Source organism: Choloepus didactylus, assembly GCF_015220235.1.
Source record: "Choloepus didactylus isolate mChoDid1 chromosome 23 unlocalized genomic scaffold, mChoDid1.pri SUPER_23_unloc1, whole genome shotgun sequence".
Lineage (NCBI taxonomy): Eukaryota > Metazoa > Chordata > Mammalia > Pilosa > Megalonychidae > Choloepus > Choloepus didactylus.
In genome coordinates, this window is record NW_023637590.1 from 1,684,735 (window position 1) to 1,702,735 (window position 18,001).

Here is an 18,001-nt window from a genome sequence, read left to right on the forward strand (position 1 = left end):
TAAGGACGCGGCAGCGGGCGTGGCGGCCCCGGTACCTCGTTCTCAGCCCTGCTGAGAGGACTTGTGGGGTGACGTGAGGGTCTCGGTGGTGGGCAGGGGGTGCTCCTCGAGGGGATGGGGCAAGAGGCCGAAGCAAAGTGCCCCGATCAGAGCCAGGCCTGGGACAGGGGGAGCTTTCCAAGCACAATCCCAGACAGGAACTCCGGCCTGTGCTCAGCTCCCCGCAGGTCACCCCGTTCGCAGGGTTTGGCGAGCAGGACCAAGTCCCGGGGTCCCCAGGGGTCAGGGCTTGGGATGATCAGTGGATGTGACCCAGAGAGGGCGTATCTGGAAGGGGACACTAGGACACGGCATCCCACATCCCCTGGCCCGGGCCACCCCAAACTTGAGAGCACAAGTTGGGGGGACAACAGGGAAGGGACCCAGGGGCTGAGCGATGGATCTGGTGTCCCTTCACGTGACAAAGTGCCTGCAGGGAAATAGGGGTCTATACAAGCAGGGTTACCCCCCCCACCTTCCCGGATGTGGATGCAACATGTTGGGGGGCTGCACCCTGGTTCTCCAGGACCCCGAGAACCCCGCAGCAAGTCGCTGATCTCTCCCAGCCCTGATTTCCTCCCTGTTTCCCTCCACTTCTTTCCTGGCTGCACGTCTGGCCAGGTGCAGCCTGACGTCCATCCTCGCCCCCTGACCTCTGCCGTCCGATCGGGACGGCAGAGTGGGGGTGAGGGGCGGGAGGGGGCGTCCCCGCTGCTGTCCCCTGCCCCGGCGTCCGGCCCTGAGGCCTGTGGCGGGCTGGCCCCAGCCCAGAAATGCACTTAAGCTCCTGATTGAGCAATGTCACTGATTGCTGGTGGTGTTGGGGGGGCGGTTTGCAGTGGGGCCCCCCAGAAGGCAGCCGCGGGAGGGGGGCCTCCGGGAAGGCCCGGCCCACAGCCTCTGGGGCCCTGGACACGACGGGCCGCGTGGCCCGGCACCGACGGAGGGAAAGCTGCTCTGACCGCCCAGGCTAAGAGCATGGAGACGACAGCTGTCCGCTGGGAGGGCAGTGGGGAGGCTGTGGGGGGCTGTGTCCCCTGGGGAGAGGCCCGTTCAGGGCAGGAGTTCCCCAGGGCGTGTACAGACCTGGGCCCAGGACGCGGGGAAGCAGACGCTCAGCCTGAGAGGGGCAGGGGGGACAGCGGCAGGACAGGGTCCGGGCCCCCCGCAGCCCCATCTCTGTGCCCAGTCACCCCCTTACTCTCTTTATCCACCTCAGAGACCCCCTTGGGGGAAGGAGCTGAGGCTGAGCCGGGGCCAGGGCAGTGCCCAAGGCCCGAACCCCGCTTTCCTGTCCTTGCTGGGAGCCGGGGCAATGGCTTTGGGGGCGACGGCCAAGTCCCCGAGCACATGGGGTGCCCAGACAGGCAGGGAGGGGGTTAATGGTGAGACCTCCCTTCTCTGGAAAGAAAACTCCCCTCTACACCCAGCTGCCTGGCTCCCCTCCAGCCCAGCGGAGAAGCTGAAAGCTGGGAAGTTTGGGCGTGCGGCCAGCTCTGTCTTCACCGCCGCCAACTCGGGGCGAGCGCTAAAAGAGGGGAGCAGCCTGACCCCGCTCTGGCCGCCGACTGTCCGTCCACACTCCTGTCTGTCCATCTGGTCATCCGTCTTTGACTTCTCTGCCTGTCCTGTCTGTCTGTCCACTTGTAAACCTCTCTGTCCATCCATCTATAAGCCAGTCCTTGTCTGTCTGTCCAGCGGTCAGGCCTGTCTGTCAATCTGTCTGTCTCTCTGCCCACCCCCCCACTCCCCGTCTATTTGTTCATCTGTCCAATCATCTGTCAGTCCGTCTGTACGGCTCGTCTGTTTGCGGCTGTCTCCGTCCTTCTCTCCATCTGTCCGTCTGTCCACCTGCCTCCCCTCATCCTCACCGGGCCCCGGAGCCATGCCACGGGGCCACGGGGCCACGGTCGGCCTGGCCCTGCTGGGGCTGGGGCTGGCGGCGGCCATTCTTGTGCCCGCCGTGCTGCTCTCCCGCCACCGCAGCCCCTGCGGACCCCGCAGCTATGCCCATGCGGCCGTCGCCGCCGACTCCAAAGTCTGCTCGGACATCGGACGGTGAGTGAGGGGTGGGTGGACACGCGTGGGGCTGGCAGCCACCTTCCCCGGGGCCCCTGCATGCGGTGGTGAGAGTGCACCGCGGGCTCACACGTGTGTGTGCGTGTGCCGGTGTGCACAGAAGCAGCCCCCCGGGGACCCCTTGCACAGAACGGGGCTTGGGCATGCCCACCGGGCGGCAGGGGCCACCGAGGGGGTCACCTCCCAGCCCCAGAGCCCAGGGGACCCGTCTTTTTAAAAATATAATTTTTTTAACTTTTTAAAAGTTGGAAATAATTTCAAACTCTCAAGACACTTATGAACAGATTACAAAATCTATAGGGGGATCTCCAACCTACCCACATTCACCAACTTTTAAGATTTTGCCACATTGGCTGCATCCGTCTTTCCATCTATCTTTCCTTCTGTCTATTTTGTCGTCTGTTTATCTATTTTCTAAACATCTGAAAGTAGTTTGTAAACATCACGCTCCTTGAACACCTAATACTTCCACCTCGACTCCCCAGGAACCAGGCTATGCACCAATAAAACCGCCGTAAGTGCAGTTAGCAAGTTCCGGAACTTCAATGTTGCTCGAAAGCTTAATATTGGTATAAATCCTGTTTATGCTTTTTTATTCCAACTTTTTCCTATGTCCCAATAATCTCCTTTGCTCCCCGATTATTAGATCCTGTCTGCAATCAGGCATTGCCTTCGGATGTTATTCTCTCTTTAATCTCCCTCCCTCTTTAATTGTGGGAACAGAAAAATACAATCCAAACTTTCCCATCGCGGCCACTCTGGCGTCCGATTCAGTGGGATCGTCACACCCAGCATTGGGCTGCGCTTGCCTCCATCCGTTACCAGAACTTTCTCAGGGGGGCCCATCTGTGCAGCCCACGGTGGGGGGTCCCGGCTGCAGAGCCTGATCTCTCCCAGCCTGTCCTGAGGCTGTGCCCGGCTCGGAGTGGGGGATCCTCTCCGAGGGGTGTCGGGCTCCATGGCTGGGTTCTGGCTTTCCGGGGTGCACCAACAGCACCCCAGCCCCTGGCCCGGGACCTCAGCTCCACGTCTTCCCCAACCTGGGAAAACCCACCCTTGTGGATGCCACATCCCCCGCGTCCTCCTCGCCCGGTGCCACTGCCAAGGACAGGGCAGCGGTTGTCATTTTCCCACCTTTTCCAGGAAACCCGGCCCCAGGGAGCCTCTGCAGCCAGCCAGGGCGGGACACGGCAGGGCACCCCCTCCGGCCCCCCACTGGACCCACAAAAGCCAGGGAAAGCACACACACCCCTACGCCCCTCCCCGGGTCCCTGCTCCAGCTCTGCTTCCCGGAATATCTGCACTGGCCTCCTAGGCCATTGTCAAGACCGAAAGTGCTTTGTAATCCTGGGGGACAGTCCCCGAGCCAGCAGGAAAGAGGGGGGCCTGGCTCGAGTCCCGGCCCAGAGGGCGGGCGGCCGGGCAGCTGAAGATGTTCCCAGCTCCTGCTTCTTTGCTGCATCACCCCACACGCTGTCTCCTTCTGGGTGCTCATTTGTGCACTTTTTCTCCCTTCCTCCCCTACTCTGTCCCCAGAGGCTCACGCCAGCACCCCTCCTTCCCAAGCAGAGCCCCTTCCCCAATCCAGAGAACGTGCAGATGAATCCATTTGCAAAGATGCATGCAAGGGTGGGGGGATCTCAGGGCCCAGGGACCTCGGGATGGGGGCACGGCTCCAGCATGAGGGGCTACTGCTCCCCACATCTCCGAGGCAGGGGCGGGGGGGTGTCGTCTGGGCCCACTGTGTCTCCCCAAAACTGTCTCTGGTGGGGGGTTCTCTGATCAGAGCTTTCTCCTGCCCCCCTTCACTTTCTCCAACCCCCCTCCGGTCCGAGAGAGCGGATATGGTTTTGGTTTCTGCACAGTGTTTTTTGGGCTTGTCAAACAACGCTCCCCACTTCCTGTTCTTGTTTTAAGAAGCCGGGAGTGGGGAAGGATCCTGGAGACGGCCCCAGCTTTACTGAGGCAGATGGGGGTCACTAATCGGGCTGGGGAAGAGGGGGGTCAGGAAGGTGCCTCCCCCAAGATCGCTCCTGAGGGGGGTCCCCTGGCCCCTCACCCCCAGGGACCCTCAGCCTTTCTCGGCGTCCCTTCTCACTGTCATCCCCCTGCAGAGAGGTCCCCGTGTGTTACGCCTCTTTGCAAACTGGGTGTTCTGAGGCTATGAAAGAGAGCTTTAGGATCGGTGACATTTTTTTAGGCTTGGGGACGTCTGCCATCCCCAGGGGATGGGGGTTCCTGGTTCCATTTGATTTATGGCATCCTGGAGTCAGTGAGCCCGTCTGGGACTGGCGTCCGAGTCCGCAGACACTCCCCAGACTGTCATTCTCTCCCCTGTCACCCCTGCTGTCCCTGCAGGGGTAGAAGCTCCCCAGGGCTGCAGGAGGGAATGGGGTCTCCCCAGAGTTCCCCTACCCCCACCCTGGCCTGCAGTGCCTGCCCAGCCCCCTGGGATCGGCCCCTAAAAGGCTGGAGGAGAAAAGCTTCTAGAGGACTGGAGGCTGGACGGACTCTTGGAGGGCTGGGGGTGCCCCGCGATTTGGGTCTCATCAGCTGCTCCAAGCCCACCCGGGTGGCTGAGGGTTGGTGCAGAGTTGGGGGGAGCTTGGGCTCTGGACAAGCGCTTCTGCACCTGAGCCTCAGTTTCCTTATCTGTGAAATGGGCGGGGAGCCGGCAAATCGGGGGCAGGCTCAGGGTAGGGGAGTTACTCTGGGCAAGGTCTCCCGGGGCCCAGCTCCCACCCTTCCTCCCCTCCCAGCACCCCCCAAATGCCTCTTTGTACTCCCAGCCAGCTGGCCAGGAAGCCCCGCGTTTCCTCCCCTCTGGGGCTCGGGAGGAAACGGCCATGTGAGTGTGCATGTGTGTGTGTGAGCGTGCATGGCTGAATCGGTGTGTGACAGCCCACAGCTCCCGGGGACAGGCCGGTTAGGGACATGGGGTGCACAGTGCCCCCCATTGCACAGCTCAGGGAACCCAGACTCAGGGTCGTGCAGCCAGGGAGCTGGAGCTCCAGCGTGGCTGGCTCCGAGCCCATGTCTTCATCGCTGTGGACACGCCGTGCCGGCCAGCGGCGGCTGTGGACATGTGAAAGCGTGCTTGCGCAACTCCACCTGCAGTGCAAATATCTCTTTTGTCCTCCATCAGTGTGGCTGGAGCACTGCTAAGCGTGACAGCCCCTGTTTGGGGGACATTTCCTGATAGAGGGACAAGCAATCAACCCACACCTAAGGTCAGGGGTTAAGAATGGACTTTTGATCACCCTGGATGTTCTCTTCGTTGAAGCCACTGTGCAAATCCTTTGCCCACTTTTCTACCAGCTGTGAGCAGATGCATTTTCTGCATTATTGAGATGATTGACTATTGGTTCTCCCTTTTAAAAACTGCAGTAAATGTCAAACCACCCTGGCGTTCCGGAAGCAAATCCTGCTTGCTTGTGATTGATTATCATTTGTAGATTTCACTACATTTGATCGGCTAATGTTTTGTTTAGGACTTTTGTCTTTACGTCCATGAGAAATATTGGTCTGTAATTTTCCATTCCTGCAACGCCCTCGTCAGGCTTTGCTATCAGGGTTATACTGGCCTCGGAAAAAGAACTGGGAGACGTTCTCTTTTGTTTTTCTGTACTATGGAAGTGGATTTTTTTAAAAAAAAGATTGGTATTATTTTATCCTTAAGTATTTGGAAGAATTTGCTGGTTAAGCCTTCTGAGCCCAAGTTATTTATAGGTTTCTGTGTGTGTGTGAAGAATGAATTCTATTTCTGGAATACATATAAGACTATTTGAGTTTCTATTTCTTCTTATGTCAGTTTGCTAAGTTCCGTCCAAGAATTTGTCCGTTTCATATAAATTGTCAACTTGTTGGCAAACAGTTGTTCACCACCTCCTCATATCTTTGTAACATCTACAGGCTCTGCAAAGAATTCCCTTCTTCCCTTCTGAAATCAATAATTACGTTTTCTTGCTTTGTTCTTGATCCATTTTGCTAGGGGTTTACCATTTTTACTTTTGTCGTTACTTTTGGCATTGTTTAATTTCCTTATTATACGTTTATGTCTTTCATTAGTTTCTGCTTTTATCTTTTTTTTCTTTCTACTTCTGTTGAGTTTAAGTTGCTATTTTTAAAAATATTCATCTTGAGATTCATCTTAGAAAATACAAATTATGAGACGGATACATTGATCTTTAACCTCTATTCTTTGCATATACATATATATATATATTTAAAGCTACAAATTTTCCTCATTTTACTTTATAAAAATATAAACTGTTGTGTTCTGACTAGTTTTCCCCTAAATGTTTATATTTTTATTTTGGAAATGTTTTACCTACAGAAAAGTTGAAAGAATATGAAATATATGCCCACATACCTTCACTTAATTGCGCCGTTAACTTTTTGCCTCATTTTCTTTCTTTTTCTATGCAGATCCACATTTTTGGAAAGTAAATTGCATTCATCATGACACTTTATTCTTGAGAATAATAACCTTTATCACTCTCAAGAAATTTAATCTTTATGCCATAATGTTATCTAATACCTAGTCCAATTAAAGTTTCCTAATTGACCCAGTAATTTTAATGATGTATGTGCATATGTATGTGTATATTGTATGTCCTGTATCCAAGCAGTGATTTTCATATTTCTTTAGTGTTCTCTAATCTAGAACAGTCCCCGGCTTTTAAAAAACGTGATTTTTTTTAAATAACTTTGATATTTTAAAGAAGCTAGGCCAGTTGTTTTTTACAACTTCCTTCATAATCTTGATTTGTCTGGTTGTTTCTTTATGATTAGCTTCAGGTTAAACATGTTTATCAAGAATATCAAGTAGATGTTGTTTCTCCCTTCTGATTGCCTCGTGTAAAGGGGACAAAATTTAAGGCCATACCATCCTCGGTGACGCTAAGTTGGATCACTTGTTCAGGGGTTATCTTCCAAATCTCCCCTCTCCAAAGGGTACATTTTTCCCTATTAAATCAGTAACATATGCTTTGGTACTTTAAGACCATGTAAATATCCTTTTCCCAAACATTGTCCCAAACCTCATGATTTTAGCATCGATTTTGATCCTTGTCTGAATAAATTCATTTGCGTTTATAAAAAGGTGGTTTTCTAAACCTGTCTTTCCTTCCACATTCGCTAGCTGGGGAGTCTTCTGGAAAGAAGAGATTCACCCCCCAGCCCACCATTCTCAAATATCATTTTCGACTCATGGATTTTAAAACTTCAATAATGAGAAAAATCGCTGTTATTCAAAGGGTCACGGATTTGGCCAGTGGGAAGTTCTTTAGCCAGAAGCTTGCTTCTTTCTCACGTCTCCAGGGCTATAGGGCACTTTCTGGTTGTCAGCAGAAGACATTCCAAGATCAACTTGTCTATTTTCTCAACCAGACCCGAAATCGGTTTGTTTTAGAAACCACGACCTGGGGGTCGGGAATGCCTATGACCACTAGGATAGTGTATCACTTCTGGGTCATTTGAAGGACAGAGCCAGAAAAAAAATCTATTTTAAAAAGATCATGTGTCCACCTCCAGTTTGGACCCGACATTACTGGAATTTTCCTTCTGCATCCCACATTTGTATATCCCTTCTCCCAAGGCAATAGAAGTGCCCAAAATGTCAATCCCAAAATACCCCCAAAACAGTTTCGGGATTGCTCCAACAGTGTTGCCGCGGAAGTCAAATCTACGAGGTAAAACCCAAGTCACCCCTCAGTTCTTTTTGTCCTTAGGATGCATCCCACAAAAAAAGATGTACAGTTCATCAAATTGACCTACTATGAACTTAATTTCTTTCTGCTTGAATATTCAGCCTTAGGGTTAGGTTCTTTTCATCCTCTTGTGTTTTGATTTTATTGTTGAATAAAAAGTCAAAAGTGTATAAAAGAGAATTCTCTGAAGTTTCACTTCTATTCATATTATTGTCTATTCATATTACCCTGCTCCTATTAAGTCTTTCAAAGGCAACCATTGTCATTTGCTTTTGATTTATTTGTCCTGTGTGTCTTTTGGGGAAGGCAAGCAAATACATCCTTTTAGTTCTCTTTTTGGGATAACTTTTGGTGTTTGGAAGACTTTGTATTTTTGTTCTGATGGTTATTGTTAAATTAGTATCTTCATTTGTTATGTTATGTGTTTTATATAATTATAATATTAGATATATAAGATATAATGCCCTTAGTTCCTTCTTTTCTTTTTTTTTTTTTTTGGCTTTATTGGTTTACTACTATGAGTAATAATGAGACTAACCAGTAACCACTTCTTTCCCCTGTTTTTCCTTGCCCCTGTCTCATCATTTGAAGGGATATCTTTTTACTCTGAGTTTATATGTGTAAATAATTTTCACATATCTTCTCTATTCTCAACCCCCCCTCCAGTTTTTAAAAATTTCTTTATTTTTAATTGCGGCAAAATATACATAACGTGAAAAGCATTTTAACCATTAATCTTTGACATTAAGGACATTGACAATACGGTGCAACTTTCCCCACTATCAATTTCCCAGACCATTTCCATCATCCGAAATCCAAACTCATCTTCATTTGGTGACCATTCCCCACGCACCCCTCCCCCACCCCATTCCGCTCTGTCCCTACAAATTTGTGTATTCCAAGTATTTCCTGTAAGAAATCACACACTATTTGTCCTTTGGCATCTGGTTTTTTTTTTTCACACAACATGACGTTCTTGAGCTTCATCCATGTCATCACACATCCCAGCACTTCATTCCTTTTCATGGCAGAGTAATACTCCACTGCACAGATGCACATTTTGTTTATCCGCTCATCTGCCCATGGACATTTGGGTTGTTTCCATCTTTTGGCCATTTTGAATCATGCTGCTATGAACAGTCACGTTCAAGTATTTGCTGGGAACACCTGTTTTCAATTCTTTTGGGTGGAATTGCAGGGTCGTTTGGCGATTCTATGTTTAATTTTTTGAGGAGCCGTCAAACTGCCTTCCACAGTGGCTGCAGCACTTTCCACTCCTACCAGCAAAGCGTGAGAGTTCTAATTTCTCCACATCCCCCCCAAAACTTGTTATTTTCAAATTTTAAAAAATATTATAACTATGCTAGTAGGCCTGAGGGAAGAGGTGAGCTGAGCAGGGCAGGATCTCCTCCTTGACCTGGGTCGGCCTGACTAGCACCCAGGAGGCCATTCCCAGAAACACCCCCTGGATCTTGAGAGTCCTCAAAAGTCCAGCTTTGAAAGGGTGGGGCCAGCATGTTCCCAGAGTGACAGGGAGTGGAGGCTGCCCAGGGACGATTCCTGGGAATTCAGGGAGGTTCCAAGCGGCTGGCACAGACCCACCCCTGCCTTTTGCAAACAACCCGGGAATAACGATAGCAGAAGCACTTTGCAAACTGAAAAGTGCCTTGTACTTGGCAAAGGGTAGTGTAAATGGCATCCTGCTTTGCAAACTGTAGAGTGCTGTCAACTGGTGAGCAGCTGGACTTGAGGGGCTGCCTGTGTGTTTGTTGACCTAAGCCGGGGTTTGGTGGCAGCAGATGGGTGGCCCCATCCTGTCACTGTTCCCCAGTGAGTGGCCGGTGAGCCAGTGTGGCCGGGGAGGCTGGGAAGGGAGCCAGGTGGCCGACTCGGTGCCATGTCCCCTAGAGCTGTCCTCCAGCAGCGTGGCACGCCCGTGGACGCTGCCATCGCGGCCCTGGTGTGTACCAGCGTCGTCAACCCCCAGAGCACGGGCCTGGGCGGAGGGGTCATCTTCACCATCTACAACGCGACCACAGGTGGGTCCGTGTGTGATGCCCAGGTGACCAGGCTCGGGAAACACGGGGGCTGGGCCGTCCACCGGACCCCTTCCCACTGCCCCTCACCCACCCCCGCCGCCTCAGCTGCCCTCAAAATAGGTCTTGACCCTAATGCTAGCACAGCGGCCATCTCGCAGTACAGGGAGGGAAGCTGAGGCCTATGGAGGGCAGGGACCATCGGAAGGGCGCTCTGACCCCCCAACCCCCTGACCCCCTGCCCCGACCCCAGGGAAGGTGGAGACGATCAACGCCAGAGAGACGGTGCCATCCAGCCACGTCCCGGGCCTGCTGGATCAGTGTGAGAAGGCCCAGCCGCTGGGCACAGGTGAGGCCTGGGGCGGGGGGTGGGCCCTGACCAGCTGGGGTTGGGGGAGTTTTCCTGGGGGAGGGTCTCCTGGGGGTTGTTCCCAAACAGAGAGGTGGCCATGGAGGGTTGGAGGGGCACAGAAGTGGAGGGTCCTCAGGCCAGTTTTTGCAGAACCTGGCACCTGAGTTTGTACAAAGGGCACTGGGGAGCCACGGAGGGTTGAACAGGGAGGGTCATGGCCAAAGCTCATTCTGGCTGCCACCGGCACGGGGAGCTGGGGTGGGGACAAGGCTGGGGGCCCAAGTGTGGGGTCATAGAGGACCCTGGGCAGGAGTGGGGGGCAAGCGGGGGTGACACCGTGTGCCCGGCAGGAGCCCAGTGGATCGGGGTGCCCGGGGAGCTCCGAGGCTATGCCGTGGCCCATCGCCGCCACGGCCGCCTGCCCTGGGCACAGCTATTCCGGCCGACGATCGTGCTGCTCCGCGGGGACCACCGCGTGTCCCCCACCCTCGGCCGGCTCTTGAACAATAGCTACCTGCGGCCCCTCTTGTATGCCTCGTCCCTGCAGTGAGTGTGTCCCCCGGGTGGGCCCTGGGCTCAAAGACATCTCCCGGCTCCCGCCCCACAAACACTGCAGACATATGGACAGGGTGCCCAGCACCTGTGGCTCGGTCCCCGTGACAGACCCCAACCCAGGAGGGGCTTAGGCTGGAGGGCAGTGTATGGCCAAAGTGGAGGGACAACTGGGGCACTGGATTTGGGATCTGCCAAGGAATGTGCCCTCCGGACTCCAGGGCACGGCGTGGATGGGGGACATCGGCTGCACCCAATCCTCGGGACCCTGCCCACCCCACACCGATGTCACCGCAGCCCCCCAGGCCCCCAGCCCAGGGCTGCCTCCCCTGTAGGGTGCTGAGGACCCCACAAGAGCCCACCCTGAGGCTCCCCCACCCCGCCTCCACCACCAGGCAGCTCTTCTTCAACGCGACGGAACCCCTAAGGCCTCAGGACCCGCTGCCCTGGCCAGCGCTGGCCACGACCCTGGAGACAGTGGCCGCGGAGGGCGCGGAGGCCCTGTACACGGGGAGGCTGGCCCGGATGTTAGTGGAGGACATCGCCAAGCAGGGTTAGGACACCGGGGTTCCGGAGCCCCCACTCCAGCTGGAGAAGGAGCCTGGGGTCTGGGTGCCAGGGATGGAGAGGGGTGCCCGGCCTGGGCCCGGGAGAGGCCCACACTCCCCGGAAAAGGGGCTCCTCTGTCGTCAGGCACAGGTGGGACTGTGCACCCCACCCCCAAATCTGCTCCCCCACCCCCACATCCCTGCCTTTGGTCTCTACCTGCCCCCCAGTCCCGGCTCCAAGGACTCAGCCTGGGAGCCACTGCCCAGCGACCCTCCATCACCCCTCCGCGTTTAGCTGCTGCCACGTGCTCTGGGGGACAAGAGAAACCCTGCTGTGAGGGCCCTCCTGCCTCGGTTTCCCTGTGTGGGCTCTCCTGCCTCGGTTTCCCCATATGTTCCCGCTGTGTGGGCCCTCCTGCCTCGGTTTCCCCATCTGTTCTCGCTGTGTGGGCCCTCCTGCCTCGGTTTCCCCATCTGTTCCCTCTGTGTGGGCCCTCCTGCCTCGGTTTCCCCATCTGTTCCCTCTGTGTGGGCCCTCCTGCCTCGGTTTCCCCATCTGTTCCCGCTGTGTGGGCCCTCCTGCCTCGGTTTCCTCATCTGTTCCCTCTGTGTGGGCCTTCCTGCCTCGGTTTCCCCATCTGTTCCCACTGTGTGGGCCCTCCTGCCTTGGTTTCCCCATCTGTTCCCACTGTGTGGGCCCTCCTGCCTCCATTTCCCCATCTGCTCCCACTGTGTGGGCCCTCCTGCCTCAGTTTCCCCGTCTGCACCATGGCCCGCCTGGCCTGGGCTGGGCACCCTGAGCCCTGCCCCTCTCACCCCAGGGAGCCGGCTGACGCTGCAGGACCTGGCCGCCTTCCGCCCTGAGGTGGGGGGTGCCCTGGAGGTGCCCCTGGGAGGTTACACCCTGTACTCACCACCGCCGCCTGCGGGGGGCCCGATCCTCAGCTTCATCCTCAACGTGCTGAAAGGTAAGCCCCCTGCCCCACCCCAGGCCACCCACCCAGGGCCCCTGCCCCAGCCGGGAACCTGCATTGCAGCTCTGCACCCCAATCTATGACCCGGTGTTAACAGACAAATGGGCTGTTAAAGTGAGTCAAGACGGTGAGGCAGGAGGACTGGCCTCTGGCTCAGCCCAGGCCAGGGGCTCTGCTGAAGGGTCTGACATCATGTCATTGCCCCTCAAATCCCCCTGCCCACCAGGAAACCCGGGCCCGGGGTGCAGGAGCAGGCGGGAAGCAGAGATGGGGCCTGCCTATCCAGGGGCCTGGAGCAGATCTGGGGCTCAGCACAGCTGATCAGAGGCCACAGAAGATTCTAGCAGGGCCCGGGGCTGAGGGCCATCCCAGGCGGACTGTCTTAGCTTCCGGGGGCCCTGTAACCCATGATCACAAACTGGGTGGGTTTCTGCAAATCACACAAGGGAACAAGTCACCATGAGGGAGAGTCTGAGACGCCACAGCCAAGAAAACCAGCATCTGAAGAATGGCATAAACAAGCACAGAAAGCAAGATCCTGGCATTTGTTCTCTGGCAGTTCTGGAAGCCCAAAGTCCAAAATCGACAAGTGGGCCAGGCCACTCTGGAGGCTTTGGGGGAGACTCTTCCTTTGCCGACACCCCTTGGCTTGTGGCCCCATCTCTCCTGTCCCCTTCTGTGGTCCCCATTGCCTCCTCTTCTCTGCATCTTCTCCTCTGTGTGTCTCTCTTGTAACATTCTGTGAGCTCACGAGGTCCCTAACTTAGTCACCTCTTTTGCCAGATAAGGTAATAGCCACAGGTGCCAGGCATTATGATGCGGAAAATCTTTTTTTCTTGGGGGGGGGTGCTCCTTTCGGCCCCTCCCACAGGGTGACCCCACCTGCCCTCACTCCCCCCCAGGGTTCAACTTCTCTGCAGAGTCCGTGGCCAGGCCCGAAGGGAGGGTGGATGTGTACCACCGCCTCGTGGAGACCCTCAAGTTCGCGGGAGGCCAGAGGTGGCGGCTGTGGGACCCCCGCAGCCACCTGGAGGCCCAGGTGAGTTTACCTGGGCTGGTGGAGAATCCGCTCCGCTGGCCAAGGGCTCAGACTCTGGACCCTGGAGACCCCGGCAGGAAATGTGGGTGCCCGGGACGGCCTGGCAGGGAGGCTGCGGAGGGTCTAGGGACTGGAAGGGGCAAGTGTGCATTTGTGGGGAGAGAGGAGGGGGACCTCGATGGCCCGGAGGATTGGGCAGGGGTCTGGGTGTAGGTCTGACCCCTGCCACCTGTCGGGCCACCCCAGAACGCCTCCCAGGAGCTGCTGGGGGAGGCCCTGGCCCGGCACGTCCGCCAGCAGATCGACGCCCGGGGAGACCACCCCCTCAGCCACTACCGCCTGGCCGGGGCCTGGGGCCACAGGACGGGCACGGCTCACGTGTCCGTGATCGGCGAGGATGGCAGTGCAGTGGCTGCCACCAGTACCATCAACACACCGTGCGTGGGGCCTGGGGGTGGGCGGGGGGCCTGCTCCTTTGCCCCCTGGTCCTTAGCAGCCACCCCACTTCCCGAGTTGGGTCTTGGGCCCCACTGGTGCCCTGGGCTCCCCCTGCGTGTTCCCGTGGCAGCTCTGACAGCTCTGGCTGGAACGGCTGCTGACGGGGGTGGCCTTGAGCCTGATGAGGGGCATGGGTGGGTTTCGGGGGACCCACTTGGGCAGTGCCAGGTAGTCACCGCTCTGGCGTGCCGGAGGTTAGAGGCTCGAACGCTAGGTATGGCGGGTGGAGAAGGAGCTGAGCCGCGAGCCCAGGCACCCCCTTTCTGCAGCTTTGGCGCCATGGTGTACTCACCTCAGACAGGCCTCCTTCTCAACAACGAGCTCCTGGACTTGTGCTGGAGATCCCCGCAAGGCTCTGGGGTCACACCTCCACCCGGTGAGAGTGGGGAGCCCCAGCACCCCCAACCTTCAGGTGCCTCAGGGCTCAGGTGGGGAGAGGAGTGAGGGCAGGCCAGTTACCCCACCTTGTACGCTCAGCGTTGAAGGGGGACAGAGCAGGCAGGGGGTGGAGGGCATTTTGGGGCGCTGGCTCTGAAGCAAGCGAGGCTGCGAGTGACCCCCGCCCGACTCCCAGTTCCAGGCGAGCGGCCCCCGTCATCCATGGCCCCCTCCATCTTGCTCAACGCAGCCCAGGGGTCAAAGCTGGTGATCGGAGGGGCTGGCGGGGAGCTGATCATCCCTGCCATGGCCCAGGTGAGTCTGGGGGCTCCAAGCTGGAGCAACCCCTCTCTAGGGGGCAGCCCTTTCATCCTCCTCTTCTGGGGGTGGGGGGTGGGGTGGCTGGCGGCCCCCTCCCTCCCACCTCTTCCTCCTTCTCTCCCCAGGCCATCATGAATAAGCTGTGGCTTGGCTTTGACCTGAGAACGGCCATCGAAGCCCCCATCCTGCATGTCAATAGCAAGGGCCATGTGGAATATGAGCCCAACTTCAGCCAGGTGAGGCTGCAGTCCAGGCCACAACCAGGCTGGACACCTGGGGCCCAGGACCCCCTTAAATCCATGCTGCTCAAAGCCGCCTGCAAGGAACTCAGCTACTGGGCATCTTAGGCCAAGCACGCTTTGGGCTCTGGGGGCTACAAGGCTTGGGCACCTCCATGGGGAACCCCAGGGCCTCCAAGGCAGAGTCTGGGGTGTCATCTAAACTCCTCCCAGGCTGGAGACCCCAGGATCTTGCTTTCTGCATTTATGCCATTCTTCAGAAGCCAGTTCTCTTGGCCATGGCTTCTCAGACTCTCCCTCATGGTGACTTGGTCCCTTGTGTGATTTGCAACTTTTACCTGGGAATTCACCTGCAAAGAGTGTTATATTTCTTGTGGAAGTCTGCAGAGTTTGACTTTGTTCTGGGTGTTGGGAGTTGCCCAGGTGGTCAGTTTTTATGACACTTCTTGGTTCCCCCACAAAAGCCAGTCTGGGGATGGGGGAAGCAAATTCTCTCAGTTGACTTTTCCCATCCTGGCCAGATGACCAGCTCCTTTAGAGCCTCTCTGGGCTGTCAGATGCCCTTTGCTAGGACCTGCTTAAAAGGCTGGACGCTTTTCCAGGCCCCAAGCTTTATGACTGGGGTCAGTTCGGCCAGCTGGGGGTCAAGGTTCTTTCCTGTGACCCTCTTTTGATCTCAATGCCTCTTTTCATGGCCCTTGGAAATCTGAGAAACACAGGCCGAGTTGCTTTTAGTCTGAGGTGGTGTGTAATTTCTGAGAACCTCAGAGATTGGGACTTGAAGCCAAGGCCCTCCCAGGGTAGGGTCTTCCCAGTGACGGGAATACCTCCAGTGCTTCCTTGGGAAATTTAGATCCAAGGATGGCATGCTCCAGGCTGGTCTTCCCAAGTCCTCCCGCCTTGAGCATTGGCTGAGCCTTTCGTGTCCTTAATCCCTGAGCACCGGTCTCAGACCTGACACTCGAAAGACTTAAGACTCCAAAAACACAGGAGACGACAGTCTGGATGCCAGGGATTATGGAATCCAGTGGCCCACAAGCCAGGATCCTCAGCTCCCTGTGGGGTCAACATATTGGCTGACGCAGATCTACGGCCTTCCATTGAGAAAATCCTTGAGTCTCCAACGGTCTCCGTGGCCAAGGCCCGGGCACTGAGGCAAGGAGGGCCTTATTCCATCAGGGACTTAGGTTTTCACCACTAGACTCTAAGAAACCATAGATCCTGTGGTCTTAGTGGACCTCAGTCTTCAAGTTTAAGGAGCAATTAGTGGGTTGGGCACAGAGGAACTTACAATCAGAGGGTCTAGAACTCAATAATCAGCGGTTACAGTGCTCCGAAGACTGTGCCCTCCCACCCCCACCCCCAGACCGATGGCCTTCGAGCTGGAGGCCTTCTCCTGAGGTCTGGAGAATACCGGGGTTTTCCATTCCAGGTGTCTTTGGATTCCAGAGCTCTGGTGGGCTGATGTTCTTGGCATGGTGGTCCCAAATGGTCTCTGGGAACACAGGGCCCTAGTTACCCCAGTTCCTCCACTCCCAGAAGTTTTGCCCCTTTACAGAGTGGTGTGTGATGCCCTGAACGCCGAGGCCAGGTACACAACACCTTAGAAAACAAGATGGCAGGGCTGGTGGAGGTCCCTAGTGCCCTCAAACTCTGCAGAATCGGCATCTCCACACCTAAGTTTTTAGGGCCTCCTGCTCTGAAATTTCAGGCTCCAGGGCCTCTGGTGTCTCGAGCCCAGGGAGCAACCTTCCTTAGGACAGGTGGGTTTTCTCCTGGCCGGATTCTCAACCAACGCAGCCCTGAACTTGTACGGGTTTGACAGCTACAAGTGACACCCAAGTGTGTTGAGATCTCAGATCCGCCTAAGAGCTCAAGTTGCTGATCCTGGACACCTGACACCCAGGGCCTTGTTCTCCTCCACAACTCGGGGTCCCTGGGCCCAAAGAGCCCCAAGCTGGAGACCCAAGCTGGGGAGGCCCTTACGTCTTGAGTCCTTCTGGCCCAGGACCTCCTCCTCCATCCTCCCTGGAGGCCACGCTTCTCGGAAGCGTTTGGTATCTTCAGGAGATGGATGGAGTGGGAGCCGGGGACTCCAGCACCCCAGACGTGGTTACCCCAGGGCTGTCCTCCAACAGTCCTTCCTGAGAAAGCCCATGGGGTCTGAGGACTCAGGCCTCCCTCCCCAGTCCAGCGGTTTGGGTCGATTTTCTCCGAGTCCTGCCCCTGGGTCTCCTCCCTCTGGAGTTAGCTGAGTCTCAGCCCCACTCACCTGGGTACCCACCTTCTCTCCCCTCCAGGAGGCGCAGAAGGGGCTGCAGGCGCGGGGCCAGAGCCGGGAGACGAGGCCATATTTCCTGAACGTGGTGCAGGCTGTGTCCCAGGAGGGGGCCTGTGTGGACGCCGTGTCGGACCCCAGAAAGGGCGGGGAGGCTGCCGGGTACTGAAGACAGGATCTGCTCCGCCGAGAGCCGGGGTACCCCACCCCCCGCCTTCCAGGTCCCTGCTGGCCCCGCGCCCAGGCTGGTTGTGGCCACGGCGCACTTCGGTTGGATTTGGAAACTGAGGCCGGGGAGGGCAGCCTGGGGCTGGGCATCCCCCAAAGCCTCTCTCCCGGAGCCCCTGGAGGCCCAGCGCTGGACCCTCTAAGAGGGGGGAAACTGAGGCTCAGAGAACGACCAGACCAGCCCCCCCTGCTCCCCCAAATCTGCCCCGTCTGGTGTTTGTGGGAGAATCTGCAGCCAACCTGCCCCCGCGAAGGCAGTGGGTGTGGCCTGGGGGTGCTTGCTCCCCCTGCACCCCAACTCGCTGGGGGCCCTTGGCCAAAGCCCGTCTCCCTGCCAGGAAAAGTTTGGCGGAAGCAAGATATGAGGCGCCTCCAGCCCCAACAGATCATGTTCTGGAAACCAGCTTTCTCCTACTACTCGGCAGTATTGACGTTTTGAGCTGGACAATTCTTTATGTGTGAGTTTGGGGGTGTCTTGTGCATTAAAGGATGCTGAGCTTATCTTGGCCTTGACCCCCAAGCGCCATTCACACCTCCCCATCCTGGTGAGACAACCCAAATATCTCAAGTCTGCCATCCATTACCCCCAGTTGAGAACCTCCAACCTAGTGCAATGAACCCCCAAACCAGCTGAGAACAGGTTGGTCAGTGGCCGGCCTGGGGGACCCAGCTGGATGGACACAGGGTGTCCTGCCCACACTGGCTCCTGGAGCCCCTGCTCCCATCTCA

At 56.3% G+C, this 18,001-nt stretch overlaps 1 protein-coding gene across 2 annotated transcripts; it reads left to right on the top strand.

The window, feature by feature from the left end:
• Nucleotides 1–24: 24 nt before the first annotated feature.
• On the top strand, nucleotides 25–17,773 carry GGT5 (gamma-glutamyltransferase 5). 2 transcript variants are annotated; one of them, XM_037823540.1, is made up of 12 exons: nucleotides 25–2,097; nucleotides 9,738–9,868; nucleotides 10,119–10,214; nucleotides 10,568–10,763; nucleotides 11,165–11,322; nucleotides 12,139–12,285; nucleotides 13,194–13,330; nucleotides 13,577–13,767; nucleotides 14,098–14,204; nucleotides 14,409–14,521; nucleotides 14,653–14,763; nucleotides 17,067–17,773. In XM_037823540.1, the coding sequence occupies exons 1-12, from the start codon at nucleotides 1,355–1,357 to the stop codon at nucleotides 17,211–17,213; spliced, it is 2,277 nt and encodes a 758-aa protein (XP_037679468.1). In that variant the 5' UTR covers nucleotides 25–1,354; the 3' UTR covers nucleotides 17,214–17,773. The 2 variants fall into 2 exon arrangements, with proteins under 2 accessions (XP_037679468.1, XP_037679467.1); XM_037823539.1 differs by having other exon boundaries at nucleotides 30–2,097; nucleotides 14,403–14,521.
• Nucleotides 17,774–18,001: the final 228 nt, after the last annotated feature.

Coding starts and splice junctions, on each gene's coding strand:
- GGT5 (XM_037823539.1), top strand. CDS start 1,355: ATGGCTTTGGGGGCGACGGCCAAGTCCCCGAGCACATGGGGTGCCCAG. Junction 10,764..11,164: donor TTGTATGCCTCGTCCCTGCA/GTGAGTGTGTCC, acceptor CTCCACCACCAG/GCAGCTCTTCTTCAACGCGA. Junction 11,323..12,138: donor GGAGGACATCGCCAAGCAGG/GTTAGGACACCG, acceptor CTCTCACCCCAG/GGAGCCGGCTGACGCTGCAG.